Source organism: Pseudoliparis swirei, chromosome 16 (genome assembly GCF_029220125.1).
Source record: "Pseudoliparis swirei isolate HS2019 ecotype Mariana Trench chromosome 16, NWPU_hadal_v1, whole genome shotgun sequence".
In the NCBI taxonomy this organism is placed as follows: Eukaryota; Metazoa; Chordata; class Actinopteri; order Perciformes; family Liparidae; genus Pseudoliparis; species Pseudoliparis swirei.
This window is the reverse complement of record NC_079403.1, coordinates 10,997,109-11,016,374: the sequence shown is the minus strand read 5'-3', so window position 1 is coordinate 11,016,374 and position 19,266 is coordinate 10,997,109. Positions and strand designations below refer to the sequence as shown.

The 19,266-nt window shown below is 40.0% G+C and overlaps 1 protein-coding gene across 2 annotated transcripts; it reads left to right on the top strand.

Annotated features, from left to right (window-relative positions):
- The first annotated feature begins 4,583 nt into the window (after positions 1–4,583).
- cpa6 (carboxypeptidase A6) lies at positions 4,584–19,266 on the top strand. 2 transcript variants are annotated; one of them, XM_056434110.1, is made up of 11 exons: positions 4,584–4,859; positions 7,374–7,449; positions 12,051–12,175; positions 13,541–13,655; positions 14,532–14,633; positions 14,716–14,820; positions 15,956–16,066; positions 16,602–16,692; positions 17,573–17,775; positions 17,953–18,037; positions 18,308–19,266. In XM_056434110.1, the coding sequence occupies exons 1-11, from the start codon at positions 4,744–4,746 to the stop codon at positions 18,520–18,522; spliced, it is 1,344 nt and encodes a 447-aa protein (XP_056290085.1). In that variant the 5' UTR covers positions 4,584–4,743; the 3' UTR covers positions 18,523–19,266. The 2 variants fall into 2 exon arrangements, with proteins under 2 accessions (XP_056290085.1, XP_056290086.1); XM_056434111.1 differs by lacking the exons at positions 4,584–4,859; positions 7,374–7,449 and adding an exon at positions 7,688–7,752.

Sequence of the window (19,266 nt, the reverse complement as noted above, 5' to 3'; positions counted from 1 at the left end):
CCAGGAAGTGTTCTGTTCTTCCCATTGGAAAAGGAATGTTAGACTGATATGAGCTGCCTTTTCTGATTATTTGCCCTTAAAATCAAACGTGAGGGCCGATTACAGTCTTAATATACACTGATATGGACACGTTAGCCTTTATTTACACCCATGAGACTATCAGTGAATCAGTTTATGGCAGCCAAAACCAACATTCCTTCATTACATATCTCCAGTGGTGTCAGTCAAACAAGGTGGTTTTGTCTTTTGTTCTGACTTATTCCTAAACACAAGGTAATACAGAATGTAGTGTATCCTTCTCCCACTATAACAGCTTATTAAACCTTAAAGGAGGAAAACATATACCGGTATGCGTATAGATCAGATAACAACTTTTCCTGGCAGATGTGTAATGCCTGTACAACAGCTATAACAGTTACGAAAAGGAAATGAAGATATTTGAAGAGAACATTCATCCAGTGTCATTTGATAGCAGAACTACAGCCCTGGGTGGGCCAATATGTATTACAAAAAGGCCATTCATACCCAGCTCCAGGTTGTATACGTATCATTCTCTGCCCACTGGTTAATCTGCAGTAGTTCATATTTCAGTGGGGTATAATAAAACCGGGTGTGTTGCTCAACTTTATAGTATTCTTGCCTCGTAGCTCATCTGTTTTGCTCCTCTTCTGTTTCCTGAGTGACTGATGAGAATAACAAGTAGTACTAGTAATATGCATCCTTTATCACTTCTAGTCCTGCAGCTATTCATTTGAATTCAGTCATTCACATGATATGGTTTCTATCATGATCATTAGATACTGTATTAGAAATATCAAGATATATTGTAAATTCATATCAGGTAAAGGGGTTTCTGTGTTATTAGAAACGTATTATAACTATCAATGATTTATTTCATGAAAATTGATTAATATCCTTTAATTTAATGTGAATTATACATAAAATATCTTCATCTGGATTTTCTGATCTTCTTTAAATCAAGTTTTTTAAATGTCCACATTTCCAAAATTGAGCTACATTTCTTTGCAATGAGGAAGAATATGTGTTAACTCATCATGTCAAATTGTTAATACATGATTTCATCACAAAACTGAAAGGAATAAATCCCTTTGAAAGAGAGACTTGGCAATCAAACTCAATTGTGACAATTAAAGTAAATTAAATCAAATCTGTATTTATTAGACATGTGAAACTTGTTTTCATGAATTTGTATTGACTCTTATTACACCCTCAATATTTAGCTGATTAAATTCGGTCTCCGCAATGTGCCTTAAATCAAAATTACACACTGCCTCCTTTGTACCTCGTGTTTGGTTTAGGACCTGTAATTAAATCTTTTTAGGAGGGTACATCGGCCCTCAATGAATGTTCAACCCACTTTTTCCCCTGTCATATTCAACAGAAAACTACCCAAAATGTAATTATTTATTTTTCCAATATTGCAGTTTTTTTCCATGTGAGTTACTCTAGATTATATAGATTAGATAGATTTACATTTTCCATCCTCTAAAAATAATAAATGTTTCTCATTTAAAGGGCCAACAATCTGTAAAGGTTGGGAAAAACATGTGTAATTCCTTGACACTCTTTCTTCAACCATATGCTCTGCTGCCAAGGCCCCCTGCTTTTCATTTAGCCTCAGTCCTGACTACCCTGATTTCAATTACTGTATGCAAGTCTTTGTGCTTTGTAATCCAGCAGATGGAAGTCTGTGAGCTGCAGATGTCTGTGCAACGGGTCGTGTAACTCATGTTTCATCTTTTGTCTCACAGTGACACATGATTGCAAATGTAAATTCTTGTTATTGAGATTATCTTCCTATACATTCTCCATTCATGGAGAGAGTAAGACATTTTTCTGGCTGCCTCATGGTCCCCCGTGTGCCACCTCCCAGACTGTGCACAATCTTTAACCCCCTCAACTCCTTTTCTTTACTTCTACCCTCAAGGTCAAAAGGTCATAGATGTGCACTCACAGACCTGCTCCAGGTCAGCGGTGATCTCTCAGATCCCGCAGAATCCCCCTGAAAGCATCACAAAGAGCTGCAGTAAAGCCCTACAACTTGACTAGAGCCTCCACCCCCCCTGTCCCCCCTCATCACCACAAGCAGAGCAAGCCGTGCCCTCATGATTGCTGCATGCTTATCAAAGAGCTCATTCACACATCTGAGCACAGTTTGAGACTCGGAGAGGAACATGGTGATTTATTGGACCTCAGTGCCACTCGAAGAAAGATGCTTGTTTCTTCACCTGCAGACCACAGCCCAAGGCACTGCCACGAGCCCAGCTCTGCGTAATGTGTAAAAACAACACTGAGACCATCCCACCAACTCCCACCGTTCCCTTCAGCCTACGTCTATGTGCCCAGCAAGTAACGCTTAAATGACCGGCCAACCTTTTCCTGCGATCGCTTTCACTCTCCCCACAAATCCCTGAACACGATACACATGGAACGCAAAGCAAGCATTTTATGAATATGCTTCTGTGTGCAGCTGTGTCGCGGTGCACGAAAAAATAATTCTGAGTTAATGTTATGTTTGAAAAGCAGCTCAGTCAGAAAACACCCTCTTCAAACCGTGGTGCATTTAGGTTTTAACTCACATTTTCCAATTAAGATGTGGATTTTTATGGTGTTTTAACCACAAAGGTTTTCTTTGATGTTCTTCAAAATTTACTTTGTTGACATGTTAGTTTTCCTTCCTCATTGTTTGGGTTCCAACATATAGTACATATAATATTGCTAATAATTGCAAAGTTGACAACGGTTTGTGTTTCTTTTTTTAATCATCTTTCTCATTGTGTTGCACATTTAGTGAAGGTGATGCAATACAGAAATTAAAATATTGTTGCTACACCAAATTAGGACATACCGGATGTTTTATTTCGTCATTTTGTCTGTCAAAAAGACAAAGAAATGTACAGTATGTTACTGCACATATGGTAGTAATGTTGGAGAACCCATAACATTATGATTCCCTCTTAAACTCTTAGTTTGAAATCCAAATAGACTTTGTTAGATTTGGGCTGTAAAGTCTTGTCAACACCTAATTTAATCATGCTTTCAAGGCCAACTAAAAATAATGGGTAATATCCTGTCGTGGACTTCTGACACATGTCGTCAATTTAAAATCTTGTTTAATCCTCATTAAAGTAAAGGAAAGTTTGTGACGTATTCAGCAATAAAACAATATTAGTTTTTTTTTTAAAGGGCAATGTCTAATGGCTGCAAATCCCTAAAATATTGACTCTATTATGTCAGTGTGACAGATGACTCACAGTGGATTTGTGTTGTATATGGGAATTTACATCACAAAACAAAAAGCCTTTTATCTCAAAGCCATCGTGGACATTAATCTCAAATTTGTCACATCAATAAAACGTTCAGTCTAAAAAATAAATGCAAAAGACGATTAGCCCAATGCTACTTAAACTCCATCCTCAAGTCATTAAGCTACTTAACCCTGCTCATGTGCGCACCTGTGTTTTGCTAAAATTATTATCTCTACTGTTAAAACCCTAATTCCACTTGTTGTACTTGTGGATTGAAGTGGGGATTGTCCAAAAAACGCTTTGCTGTGCTGTCTATACTGTGATGTCAGTGTGTGCGTGTGTGTGTGTGTGTGTGTGTGTGGGTGGAGGGGAGGCGAGGATTTTGGAGGAAGCAGGTAGTGTTTGGGACCTGTTGTACAGTAATTGGGTGTATAACAGGTGGCACACTGTTGACACTGGAGAGAAGCATGTGAAAAAATGTGCTGCTACCATGCAATCACAAAAGGAAAAGGCTGGCGGTTGATTTAGGCATTTAATCACTGTGTTGGGTGATAAGTAGAGGATCAGACGGAGGCACGGAAAGCAGAGAATAACAGGGAGAGCCACCTCAAGCTCAACAGAGGGATTCCTAGTGGAGCCAGGCCAAGGCACTGACAGAGCGGGTAGCTGCATGGTTACTACTCTGGCTTTGAGCTACAGAGGCATAAGTGAACAGGAAGCTAAGGATTATGGGGCTTAATATGCTCCTAATGTCCGAACCAGCAATTCTCCCTTATTGTTTTCTGGATTAATTTTGTTTTTCCTCTCCATGTGGGACATACATTTGGTCAAGTTTGATATATATATATATATATATATATATATTTATTTATATTTATATATATATATATATACAGTATATATTTATACAAGAAAAGAGCTGAGTGTTTTCTACAGAGGACCTGATCTGAGCACACCTAGAATTCGCCTGTTGTTCTGAATAGATAATGATGAGTTACTTGCTACAGTTCATGTCTGCACACAAAACTTTTTGCATTACTTCAAATCTAAAGAAACACGTAATTTGCCATTAAAAAGAAATCCCATTTCCTGAATGAACATGTGTTCTCGGCTCACTACATTATCCCTTGCATGGGCACACAGTGCGCACCAGTGATCAGGGATCCAGTTACCAACTTCACCGACACCGGGCCACGTGACTCAGGTCCTCCTCATTTAAAAAAAAAAAAAAGAAAAAAAGAGAGCTGCTCCCCAGCAATTCCCTCCAGAGCTTCAAAGAGGTGGTGAATGCCTCCTCTGTGCCAGATGATCAACTTTAGCACCTTTTGCACCTCGTGTGTCAGAGGGACAACTGCAGAGTACGACACGGCAGAGGACAGACTTTACCCACTCAATCCCATTTGTGCTCTGAGAAGTTGGCGCGCATCCTTTTAAAGTGTAGCCCGTGTTCCGTCTGTGATCCGCTGTGCCAAGGATGCTACTGGATCAGAGGGGCGCATTCCGCGTCTCTGTTTTACTGGCTTGTGTGATAATCTGCAGTAACGTGCTATGTCCCGTCGGTGCCTATCTCTACAACAACCGCTACGCAGGGTGAGTAAAGACCCCCATTCATTTATTTCTGGGGCTCGTGAGAGACTGGTGTGCGCGCTCGTTGTGCAGGGAAGGCGCACTGCCGCTATCACAGAGACACCCACACACCAGGACACGGGCGTTATCTTCAGTTGTAGAGGAGAGAGACTGAACAAAGAAAGTCTTTGTGATCCCCACCCTTCTTCTTTGAGGACACATCTCCTGTTTGAGACATAATATAATGTTGTTTTTAGTTTACTCGAGAGTGATCTTGCTGTCTGATTCTGTGTTTGTTTTGGTGTGCTGCAGAGAGGCATTCAGATTGCTCCACAGATGACACTTGGGGGATGCTTGCAGTGACAGTGGCCTGTCAAACTGCTCAAAGTATTCCTTAGAAAACATGATGGTGACCCCTTCATTTTCTTTTTGTAGTCATGTTTGTCTATAATCAGAGAGGCATTCTTTGTCTTTTCCAAAAGGATGTCAGTCTGTCTGCACGTTTATGAAGCTAGACCCTAAAGGGACTTGATAGCATATTAGAGGGTCTCCAATGGGACCACCTGGAGCTAGACACATACGTATAGTAATTTGGGTAAACATGTCAGAGACATGACTTAGGCATGTATGGATTTATGGTCTGTTTTTCAAAAGAACATTTGATGTAGTTACACCGCTGCTGGAAACCCCCACCTCTGTTTCAAACAACATATTTTTGTGATATAATCTCAAAATTGCATAGCTCACGCCAGTCTAAAAAAGAAGATTGTCAAAATATTTCATATCATTCTGTAACAGAGAATTATTGAATGTGGATGAATGATGATTATACACAATCAAAACACTGCAGAGAGTCAACTTCTTGGTTTAAAACAAATTGCTTCCATCCCAGAGAGAGCACTGTGGGAGTAAACAGACTGACAATTTAAGGGCCGTTTTAGTGCCGAGAGCCCCGCAGCTGGCAGATTCAAAGCAAAAGGCCAGGCCGGCACTGTAACAAGAACAGTCTGTCATCTCGACAATCACTACAAGATGAAGAAATGGTTCAAGTTGGACTACAGTAGAGCTCTGGGGTGCCACTTTATGTAATCATGCAGTGTGCTGTTGCATATGCATTGGTGAAGAAGAAAAAAATATCACAAGCCTGGCAAACTTCCATCAGTGAGGATTGAGTGAAGATGTGGAAACACTGTTTCAGACAAAAACAATATGTCTGGATCCCCCCACAATACCCTTACCTCCAACAAATATGTTGGCTTTGAAGTCCATCACGCCTTTGTTGCCTTGGAAACAGGCTTTTTTTGGGCACAGTGTTGGGGTCACTGAAATGGGGCGGCCACTCACGTGGGACACCCGCACCCCTTTTGTTCCTCGAACCTTAGAGTGGCCGACCACCACCTTTGTTTAGGGGGCCCAACTTCCTGTGTGACACATTGTAAAAAGTTCTTAGAAATAGGCGAAACATGAGAGAGGAAGAACGAGGTCTCAAAACAACCGGAGACATGAAAGTAAACACATAAACAACCCTCTGCCAGGTAACTGGGCCGACACAGAGGGTCTGTAATTAAGAGACTGTAATTAATGATTGGCAGCGTGTTGCTTTAAGGTCTGTGATGTGCAGCGTGAAAGCAACACTAGATTCATGCTGAATAAAAAGAGCATCTTTGTTTTAATATGAAAGATGTGGCTGCAGATTGAGTTAGAAAGGCTGTCCAGCTCCTCTATTTGCTCAAGTGTTGGTTTAAATGATCTGCCAAGACCAATATGTTAAGAACTTGTGTGTAATCATCTGTATATTGAATTATAAAATGTTTTATGAATGTATTAGAGCCCGGCGATATGGCCAAAATAATTAATATATAATATTCTATGACTAATTTTGATAACAATATATAAAACTATATAGCATGTTTTCTGGTATTTTAATGAATAGATAGTCTACATGGTTTTGTATACTCGTGTGAATTAAATAAAAGTAATTTAATTAAGAATTTAAAATCTGAGTAAGTATTTGCTTGTTCTTATATATTTTTATTGATTTTGTTTCATGAGATCTCGATATTTATCCCGGCCTTTACATTACAGTATTAGATTGACTGATTTAGTTCCCGTGTAAAGCAACATGTATTTACAAAATATGTTGCGTGTCAAACACATTTAAGTCGTTGATTATTCTTGTTCATATATTTAAGTGTTCTTATCTGCAGCACATATGACTGATTCTAGCTGCTACTGTAACCACCAAAGAATAGTTCCAGGCACTACCTGCATAGCTGGAACAGAGACACATAATCCTGTGATGGTGTCACACACGCCTGTTTGACTGGGGGTTGACCCTGTCATCTATACACTCTAAAAGAGGAACCACCCAGTTCACCTCAAACATCTGCTATTATAAATGTCACCTTCCGTCAGGTAGTATTACCTGGGACTCCAGGGCCCAGATGTTTTTAAATGTGCACTTAGCGAAAATAGTTACAGTCAATTGTAGTGCCGTAGAAAATGCTTAAACCTAAAAGAGCTCTGTTGTTTTTGCAGCGATCAAATCTTCAGGATAACCCCGAGCAATGAGGAGGAGGTCCAAGTGCTACAGAAAATTCTGGGACACATGAAGGTTGGCACTTTTTTTAAATATATCCATACATGCTCCCTATTCTGACCTATTGTTGACAGTATGATCCCCATCACACACCATTTGAAATAATCCCACTTCAAGAAATCTATTTTGTTCCGATTTTCTATTGTTGTGTGTATTTTCTGAAACCTCGATTATAAGTGTTAAACTATTATTCTGCCCACATGTATGAGGGTGGGGGGAGAGGGGGTGTTGGATGTGACAGGCAGCCGTCACAGTCTGGACATATTCCCTCCTCTGAAAGACCAAGATACTGTTGAGAGGAGGAGCCCCATGAAAATAGTAAAGTTTTTATTCATTACGATGTCTGAATGTCCCTTTCAGTCACAAACTATATGAACATGTGTTTTAAAAATAGTGAAATTAGGGGGGAAACCCTTGAGGACACAAAGGCCTCGCCTCTTTTCCCATGTGGGAGTAATTACCCATCAGCCTCAGGATCATTGATGACCTTCCTTTGCACATTGCTTAGGTATATGAATACACAGCAAAGATTGTTTGTCAAGCATCAATGGCCTGATGCAATTCTAGACGTGTGCAGCAAATAGTCAAACTTCTTTGTATTAATTGATTCAACAGTTGAATAAACTAAAAACCTTTCCATCATTATTATCTTTCTGCAGATGAATTGTGCTTCTGCAAAACCAAAGCATATTTTTGTCATATTTGTGTGATAATTTACAAGTAATAATATGTGACTAACTGAACAAAGGCAAACATAGAAGCGCTGGTTGCATAAAGGCTTCTATGTCTGTGCAGCCGTATGTCATACTTAGTCAAAGTCAATAAATCAATCAATCTATCGATGTTTGGAAAGCAGTCCAGTGCTGTGTCTGATTTAGAAATGTCTTTTACTGAAAATGTATCAAGAAATATTTGAATTAACAGAAATGGTGCGATGATTTTTATCGTTAAATCTCAATACAAGTGTTAAGCCCTAATGAAATACTTTATATAACAAAAAAACGGTGCAATAAGGAGCAGTAGGAAGTTTCCTGGTAAGAAAACGATATAATATGGTACTATTTATAGAGAAAATAGAGGCAAAGCTCTGTAACAGTGTGTGTGTTAGTTTTCTTGAGTTTAAATGTAGTTCATGTTCAGAACAATTCCCTTGAAATAACTGCTTCATTTAATATAATTGAATTGAATAGCTAACTGAGTAAATAAAATATGAAGAATCCAATGAAAACATCTTAGGGATTTTCTTTGGGAGAGCTGCAGAGATTTCGATCTGCCGTGGCAGTGTGGGCCGTTTCTCCAGTTTGTGTTGGTCCACTCGGTTGTATCTGTGCAGCCAGACGCCACGCAACAGTAATCAAAGGCATCTGTTCGGGTTCAGGTCGGGCTTTTTGTTTGATGGTCATTGGTCCAGAACCAATACCGCTCCGAGCAGGGAAAGAGCAGAAGAGGGCAAAAAGGAGGATTCAGTAAATGTTTATGATTTGCGGCGAGGGCTTCTCGAGCCAGGGGGCTGGTCTGGACACGGCCAAATGTTTACGCACGTAAGGACAGTGGACACGGTGCTCCGAGGCCAGCCGAGGCCGTGCAGCCACTGTTTGGACAGCTGTGGACATGTGTTTTCAGTAGCTTAGCCACACTGCCATGCCTCCAGTGCAACAGTCAAACTCCTCAGGCTAGCAATAAAGTCCAATAATACACGACTACTGGCCAGTGCAGGATGCAGGGGAATCAGGAATCAGATCCATCAACGATAGAATAACCCATTTATTTAAGTTATCAATCAATCTATTTGTTTGGCTACACTCTGTGGTTGACTGATATTTAATCTAAACCTTTAAAGACCTGTGAAGGAGCTTTGCCTTTTCCAAACACCTGGCCATTCCTAAATGGTTGACTATAAATAATACAGTCAAGCAAATACCTTTCAAAGCTTTGCATTGTAAAGATTAGATATTGCTACATGTTGAATAATCACAAAAGGTTAATAATTACCACTTCAGCTCCTGGAGAACATGTTCATGACTGGACCTGAAATGGCACATGAAATAATGAGTGTTAATACTGGGATACTTATTTTCATTTAATTATTTGATCTTTATATATATATATGTATATATATATATATATTTAAATTTGATCTCTAATTTCTAAAAACCTAAAGCTGATGGCTTCAGATTGGTTGCAAACAATTCAAAACCCAAACGTTCAGGTTATTATTGCATCAAACAAAGAAGAAGAGAAGACCCTCACATTAGGGAACCTGGAAATATGTACAACGTTTGGTATTTTGGTTTGACAATTGACTTTGAGAATGAATTGATCAGCAAAACAGTTGTTGATTCTGTTGATTGATCTATTGGCTCATTGTTTCTGTGACAGAAATACATAATACATCTTCAGTGTTGATTGATGGTAGCAGTGACAAAAGGAGTAATTGTCACTTTCCTTAATCATAGAAGATTAGTTTGAAACGTTCCAGAGATTAAATCTGTGAAACAGATGTCGGTTACCATCAATAATCACGGTGGCTGCTGTCATTGCTTCCTATGAGTTGATCCATTATTTACTGTCCATGGAGCGTTTGTCTATTGATGACATCATCACCATCTCTCTATGAGATGGATACAGTAAATCTGAAGCTGGTTAGCTTTCGGTCTGGAAATGAGGGGAACTAACTTCCTGATGTCTCCGCTGACTGGCGACCTCACCGTTGACAACCAAACTGCAGGAAGTCATTGCACTTGGACAGGAAATAATCAGATCAAACAAAGAAACTAGAAAGTGTGAATTAGTGAGCTGTGGAGATGCTCGTGGGTGGATTGGGTTACCTTTGTACTGATTCCATTCCTGATGCTCAGCTCAGCTACTGGCTGTAGTTCATATTCAAAAAGTGATACCAATCTTCCCATCAAACTTTCAGAAAGAAAATGCATAAACGCCTTGTAAAACAGCTGGTATCTTTGTTTTATTAGATACTATCTAACAAACAAACTGTGTCGTACTTTGATGATGACTTGTTTCCCTTTACTTGACTAAAGCTACGTCTTCACCGCATCTGCCTTCAGGAAAGCCATCTCGTTTTATTGAACTATAACTTTTTCTTTCTTGTGCTGCCCGTGCCTGTGTTACATCAACCAAGATAACACACAATTAATTTATAGCTACCCTGGATACATAGACCCACATAAAAAGGAAGAATCCCCATTAAGAATGAGGACACAAAAGATGTATGAAGCAGACAAAGAATGCATCTTAAGGGCTCATAAACACAGCTATTAAATAAACTGAGAGAATTGTTAGTGAAGAGTTGCGTTATCTGATCAGGGATATTTAAGTGTCTTCTATGCGTATGTGTTTTGGATTTGTGTGATTAACAGCAGAGTGAAACATTGGGGTACTTCACTATTTAAAAATGCCGTAAAATCACAGCAGCAGAGAGCTCCAGGGCACCAAACAATCCAACGGAGGATTTTCCCCTCTCTAAATAAAGTTAAATTAATCTGGTATGCACTCTGTAAACCATTAAACTAATTGACACATTAACAAGCATGTGTGCCAGCCTGCATCTTTGTGCCCCCATGTTCGAATGAAAGCTAGCTGAGGAGGCAGAAACACTGAAAGTGCGATATTCTCTCTGCAGTGACTCCTGTGTGTCTCATCCGTCGGGCAGCTCTCTCTGTTATTTTATCAGTTACCACACGATGTCTGTGTTTATATGGCTGGCTTTTGAGCTGAAGCTAACAGACCCGAGGATCAGGGCCTGATAACAGGCGCTGAAAGACAGGATTTCTGGAGCTAACATGAGGTCAAACGGTAGAGAGGAAAGCAGAGGGAGCATCAGGTTGTTAATGGGACACATCGGAGAGGGTTTTGCCCCATTAACGCTGTCGAGCCATCAAGATGCCCCAGATTGAGTCCATCACTGAAGGTAGAGACTAGTGGAATATTAAACTGGCCACGTCTTAACAAAACAATTTGGTCATCAGCACTAAATGTTTGGGGCTAATTTAAACACCCAGCAGATAAGATAATAAGGTCAACTATTTTTCTAAAACATATGCTCTTTAACCCTTCACTTAAGTCGGTGTAGTGTTTTAGCTGGATCGTTGTGAGTGTCCATACTGGCTTTGTCAAGTGGAGCAAGTATCAGCCAAAACGTAACAGATCCACATTAGATTTTTATCAACATCATTATTCATTTCTTTCACAATCAGCTTCATTGAAAGCTGTGTCCACAAGTAATCCCTTGCCCCATGTTGCCTCATTCAAATTATTTCCCCCTTGCAGTCTGGTATACATTTTAAATGAGGGGAAAAGAGACAGTGGCATTGGGTTGGCAGAAACCCATTTGACCTAATTTATTCTCCCTTTTAATTAAATGTTCGGCATTTAATTTGCGGGATTAGTCCAAAACAGGCATTAGTGTCAGATAATGTTTGTCCATGAACAGTCTAGATTTACTTTCACAAAATAAACAGATCAGGCAATTAAATTAAAATGACAGTAAGAGGGGATTCATTGTATCTCTATCACTCAATGCTACTCTTCATGATTAGATTATGCTGCTGTGTGTGTTTGTGTGTGTGTGATCTAATATGTTTCTCCTGCTCCTTTAGGTGGACTTCTGGCAGCCCAACAGTGTGACTCTAATCTGTCAAAATGAAACTGTGGATGTCCATGTGCAACGCAACGACACGCGGGGTTTACATGCACACTTAAAGCAGCAACATCTTGATTATCGGTAAGACTGGAAAGCTCACCAGCAAATACTACAGAAACACGCCACAGTACACACGCATGTTCCCTTATGTAATCACATAATCGTGTATGCTGAGCGTCTACACCCAGAGATGCATCTGTTGCAATTACCCAGCTGTCCTCAGCCAGAATATATATGATTTGCACATGCCGAGTCGACGATACTTTGCATGCAAAAAAGCTTCCTCAAAGCTGCGACACACACATGCATATCAGAGCTCCTCTCCCAATCTGCTCCAGAAGCAGCTCTTTCATCTCCTAACTCCATCCCTCATCAAAATTAACGTTGAAATTATGGAGTCTTATCAAAGAGGCCGCAACTAGAAAGAATTCCATTGTCATCTCTTTCCGGAGGGAGAAATTGCAGAACTGAGGATGAGGGTTTCTTCTACTTGCCGTGTTTTTTGTGTTATTTCATGGACATAATTGTACATACAAGGACCTTATGAGGAAGTGTATTTTAGGAGTCTGGCTGCCCACATAGCCACTTTGAAAACAGATCACATTGTCTGTTGTAGGTTGAGTAGGAAGTGAGGAGGCATAGGGTCTGATGACACGCGGGAGCAGTCTTTAAACAATAACGATGGGGATAATGATGGTCTTGGTCTATTTATAACACATTTAATTTACTGATAGACAGCAGTGTTGATACTCGTATAATGTGTGCTATCAAACAGGTGAGTGTGGATGTAGAAAAGTGGGTTGGATGTTGGAAAAGAAGAGGGGTGAGTGAGGGCAGTTGCATAAGCGGCGTTAGGAATGATTCAACAATACATTCAGCACCACTTCATGCCAACACTCAACATTATGTCAACTTAAAATGCATTGACTGCAGTCAAACAGGGGTTGTAACAAATTATTAAATGGGAATGTCTGCAAAATAATTTATTGGAGTTAATGATTAATTTTTTTAGTATGCAGATATTTGCACAAGCTTTAGTTTTTATGGCTCTTGGACTATTGAAATAGTCATGAATAAATTCATAAACTACAGACTTGTTAGAATTTGTAATGATGAACCAACACTAAAATGCACAGTAACTTATTATATTATACCATCAGGTCTTCCTTATTGGCCCACTGTTGGCTCACTCAGTCACTCACTTCAAAAGAAAGATTAAGTTATGCAAGAGGTGGATAAACAGACGCAACACAAACAGGCAACCAAAAAGAGTTTAAATAGCTTATTACTGCTATCAGATTATGAAATTGACCCATAATAAACAGAAATTACTAATTATAACCCTGTTAATGGTACCAATACTATTATTTAATAGTAATGGTGAAGATGCCATGTGATTATAATATCTTTCATGTGTCTGTCTAACTTCCTTTCTTTCATCTGCAGCGTGTTTATCTCCAATCTGCAGAAGGAAATTGAAAAGCAGACGGGATATCGCTCCTCTCGCAAGCGGAGGTCAGAGTCTCAGTATGACTACGAGGTTTACCACTCTCTGGAAGAGGTGTGAAGCCCAGCGTCTACCGGCCTCCCTATCTCTCGCTCTCCTCTGCTCTCCACTCTAATTCTCACACAGAGTAAACAGACATCCTCTCTAAGGTGCTCTCAAGCTCCCCCATTGCACAGGTCTCTCTCCCACAGCCTCACACACAGCGACACACACTCCACTTCAGACCCTTCAGGTCGAACAGCCTCCTGGTTCATGAATCCGCCAGAATCCGGTTCCCACACACAGATCCCGAGAGCTTACACACATCTCTAGTGGTCTGAGCTTTGATCTCTCTTGTTTACATTGGTATTGCTTCTATTCTTTCTGTTTTTACCATGTAAAGTGCCTTGAATACCTTTTAACCCTCCTGTTACCTTTACATTTACTAACATATTTTACCCTTGGGGTCAATTTGACCCCAGCAATTAAAACCTCCAGAAAATTATTAGAATTAATATTGTTTCCCAAGTTTAAGTGTGAGGTACTTTATGTTTGTTTGTTGACTATAGCCCTTTAAATATATAAAAAAGTTGATATTTCTTATATGTTTGACACAGTGAAAAACAGCCTCGGGTCAAATTGACCCCAAGGAACACCGACATTAAACATTGAATGGGGTCAAATTGACCCGAAAGGTAACAGGAGGGTTAAAGTGCTACACAAGTGGAATAAAATAATGACTATGATTGTCCTCTCTTTCGGTGTAAAACACACACAACCTATGCATGCACACACTCCACAGGCACTTAGACGTGTGTGTCTGAGAAGGTTTTCACTCTAGCTGAGAAATGGCCTTTTGATTGTCTGAAATGTAATGCTCATTAAAACCATTCTATTTGGTACATTTACACTTGAAAACGTTGAAAACAAACATTATTCTCTGTTTTAAAGATCCAGAGCTGGATGTTTGAGATGAACCGAACAAACTCCGGCCTGGTTGATATGTTCTCCATCGGGAAGTCGTACGAGGGGAGGCCCCTTTATGTGCTTCAGGTAGGAGAGACACATAATAACATGACACCCTGCACAAAGACACACAGCTTCTCTAACACCGACGGTGCTGCTCTCCTGTCAGATAGGAAAGAGAAGTCGTCATCAGAAGAAAGCCGTGTGGATCGACTGTGGCGTCCACGCCAGAGAGTGGATCGGACCTGCTTTCTGCCAGTGGTTTGTCAAAGAGGTGCTTTTGTTCTGCTCATATTAATATCTCAATGCTCTTTGAACTTCATTATTTGCGTCAATGTCTCGTATCTGATTGATAGCCTGCAGCAAGCAGCATGTAATGGTTTGTTTCTAGGGTGAACATATGGTCATTCGTCATACACAGTTATGCAAATACTGAAGAATAGTCTTTATTGTTCAGATGTTGAACATAACCCAGACGTACACACACGTTCCATCACACACTTAAAGTCTTAGTTCCTCTGAAGTGAGGACGGGACCAGACCAGAAGCAGACATTAACTGCCAGAACCTTTAATGGCTTGTTTTATACTACTTAGATGCCAGATGATTGGGGTTTGCAACACAGTACCAGAGCGTTGAGATAATTGAAGGGAAAATCAATGAATGTCAGAGCAGAGCGCTGAGTCACCGCCTTTTTAAGGAATTCAACGACCTCAACGTACGGGTACTTGAAAAAGGCTTTCACAAATATTTCAACTCTTCAATTAGCTGATGTTGAGGATAACTCCAACCTGTGCCACTATAAAGTAGTGCATGCACATGCTGGAGTGTACCATTTACTAAAATAATGTTTCTGCTGTGCTCGACAGCCATTCTGCAGACACTTCTGGCCATGTGATGGTTCAAACTAAAAAGCATGATAAGCTTACCTACGGCCTTCACATGGACAAGTTCAGTTGGGAATTCTTCAAAGAAGGATAAAGTAGGAGTAGGACGTGAGTGAATATGGGAGGGGAAAGACAAATAGCAGCAGGAAATCAGAAACAGGCTGACGTAAACATTAAGTCTGGAAGTAAAATAGATCAAGGTAAAAACATTTGGCTGAGGAAAACAGTCAAAGATGCTCTACTTAGCTCAAAAAATGTGCTCTGTAATGTGGATCCACTGTCATGTAGTAACTAAGGTCGGCCACTGGAGGTCAGGGTGCCATCTTTGTTTCCTGCTGAAGTATTTACCTCGGCCTGGTCTGATCAGAGAGTAGGTAGAAGCAGTATCTCCTCACTCCTATTGTCACGAACAAAGTTAAAATAATAATAAAAACATAAAATAGTCATTACATTCAATTCAATGATTAGACAGCAGTCTAGATATGTGCTCTGTAGTTATACTGTTTTTATTTTATAATTGAAGGCCATCAACTCATACCAGCATGACTCTGTGATGAGACGCCTTCTTCACCAGCTCAACTTCTACATCATGCCTGTCTTCAATGTGGATGGATATCATTTCAGCTGGACCACGGTACTGCAGATCTACGCACACAACAGAGAGAATCCTGCTGCGGATTATTTTCATTTTCAAGGACGAGTGTGAAAGTTTTCAACCTTTTCGTGAAATATTCAGATACTTAACAGAATGCGGGGCCCATCAGCAAAACATAATTATTTTAGTCAGGTGCATAATTCAGGAATTCAGAATAATAACCGCTAACACATCACTCCTGCCCACAGATTTTGAATACTTTCCAGGCTGTATACTGAATATCTTGTGTCCAAGTGGTTCAGAATGTATATCATAATTGATAAAACTAAACAGCACAGCGACAACAATGTGTTTTTCCCCCCAGTATGCAGCACTTATGTCTGTATAAGTATCTCTGAATAATTCAATGGGAAATGCCTCTCAACTAATGTCTGCATATCTTTAAGTAAGAGACCAACTAAAGCTGAATGAATGACAGATGACTTATTTTGGAGATGGCAGGAAACTCCATTTGTTCGATTAGTCTGCCGGTCAGTCAGCACACTCAGTGACGGTGTCCTTGTTTCTCCTGTAGGATCGGTTCTGGAGAAAAACGCGGTCCAAAAACCACAGGTTCCACTGTAGAGGAGTGGACGCGAACAGAAACTGGAAAGTGAAATGGTGTGGTGAGTTCAAGAACACTGAGCTTCAGCAGAAATCCGAGGGAAATCCTCAGATTCTCTCTCACACATGCAGCACATTCTCCGATTCTCTCTCACACAGGAACGTTCCTCGTAGTCGGTTGCTGATGTCGTCTTTTATGACTATTTATCAGTGTAAATTGTGGCAAAAATATTTGTGTGCTGACAACAATCTGTGTCTGATGTCCTTTAATCTCTGGTGGAAGATGGCTGGGGGGGTTCTGTTGAGTCCTCATTTCACTGTGGGTGGGCTCTAGGAATTTATCTTAGACGTTTTACAGACAGAGATGTGGCGTGAGAGGAGAAACAGGGAAACTGAGGAAACAAGTGTTGCCACCTTGAAGGAATGTTAACTCACAAAGTGGCTATTTGGGCACTCGATTTACAAGCTCATGTCAGTGAAATGTTTATGGAGTCATGCAGTACATGAGTGATTGGGAGTTTATACTTTTCGCACACGGTGGAAATTTAATCTAATTTCACTACAAAAGACTATCGTTTATAGGTTTATATATCATTAATGGACGACTGGAGAACTGCATAAAACAAGAGATAACTTTCTGAGATTACTTTAAACTTCACTGAAATCCATGCAAATTATTTACATTCCTACCACCACATTGCTATATGACTTTTATCGAGAGGACTTTTATATAAAAACCTCTTATCCTTGGCATTATAACGTAACTGATTGGTGATTTCAATCTGGGTCTGTTTCCTCCCACAATCACTCTCCATATTCGGTCACTGAATTTAACATCACAAACTTATTGTATATCTAGTTTGAAAATCTACATGGAATATGATCAAAATGTATTCCTGTGGGATTAATACAATGTTTTTATTCTCACCTTCCCCTCACCAGAGGAGGGGGCCTCGTCTCACCCCTGTGATGACACCTACTGTGGTCCCTTCCCCGAGTCTGAACCGGAAGTCAAGGCCGTCGCCAAGTTCTTGCGCAAGCACAAGAAACGCGTCAAATCGTATATATCAATCCACGCTTACGCCCAAATGCTGCTTTACCCCTATTCCTACAAGTACGCCTCTATCCCCAACTTCAACTGTGTGGTAAGACATCCAATTGCTAGATAACAAACCAATAATTAACAAGTCTTTATTTAAAGATAATATTCTTATCCATCCATATTGGAGTTACTTAACATATATATATATATATATATATATATATATATATATATATATAAAGGATCACTAATGAGATGACCTTGTGCTCTCACTGTCTAGGAGTCAGCAGCTCATGATGCAGTGACAGCACTGTACTCTGCCTATGGAGTGAGGTACAGATATGGCCCCGCCTCCACCACCTTGTGTGAGTACTGCTCCTCATCTTCATTGTGTCTTCCTTATGACTATTTGTCCTTTCGAAACCTGTTGTTTTGTGCTCTCCTTCCAACCTCATCTGTGTTTGCCGACCAGGAAAATAGATCCTCATTTATGTTATGAAGGAAGCAGAAGTGCCCGTTTCTTCTATAAATTAAATACACATGCAATGTTACTTCAGTGAAAGTACTTCTAAAAGCGTATATAACAGAAAACAGTCCAGAACGTGTCTCATTCTGTGTGTTGAACTTGTCCACAGATGTGAGCTCAGGCAGCTCTATAGACTGGGCCTACAGAAACGGGATCTCGTATGCGTTTGCATTTGAGTTGAGGGATACAGGACACTTCGGCTTCCTCCTGCCCGAGTCCCTGATCAACCCCACCTGCACTGAGACTCTGAGGGCAGTGAAGGCCATTGCATCCGGTCTGCTTAAGAAGTGTGAAACAGACAGGGACAGATTTCCATATATATGAGCACACTGTAGGTCCCCGATCTCCACCTTCACCGTTACTTATCTCGACAGCTCATATTCTTCTGAGATTTCATATTCCTCCCAGATATAATCAGGTGGAGAGCTGAGAAGGACCAGCAAAAAGCATGCATTTTAATTTGCTATTCTTGTGTTTGAGATTATTTTACTTTCCTCGTGAGATATGAACAGGATCAGTGGGCCGTGACATGTACCTTGCTAATCCACTGTCTAGATCTAATGTTGTCCTTCCTCCTTCCAAAAAAATCTTTACTGCCACAAATATATTATTAATGTTGACTTTCCTATGATACAAGCTGAAAGGTGGTCATGGTAGCACTCTTCATAATGCAACGCCACTTTTTTATTTTTATAAAACAACTAAGATTTGATTTTCTACCAAAAATATTTTCACATTCCGGTTGCGTTCTATTTTTAAATGAGTCCCACCAAGTGCCAGTAACTTAATGTCCATGTATTAATGCCTTTATTACTGCAACATTGTTGGTGTATGTACATTATGCTATCACCTATCTTGGGTTTAGTTTAAATTGGAATTTTTTATTTTTATTTTTTACACATTTGGATCAGACTTTTTACTTTGGTCGCTTACTGTCTTTACTCAGGTATGGATCAAAGACAAAGTCAGAAATGTTTACTTTTTGACAGCTCATGTGCTTAATATGAGGTTTTAATGAATGGATGATATCTGATTTAATAAATGTTGTTCTATAACACTGTAAATGTT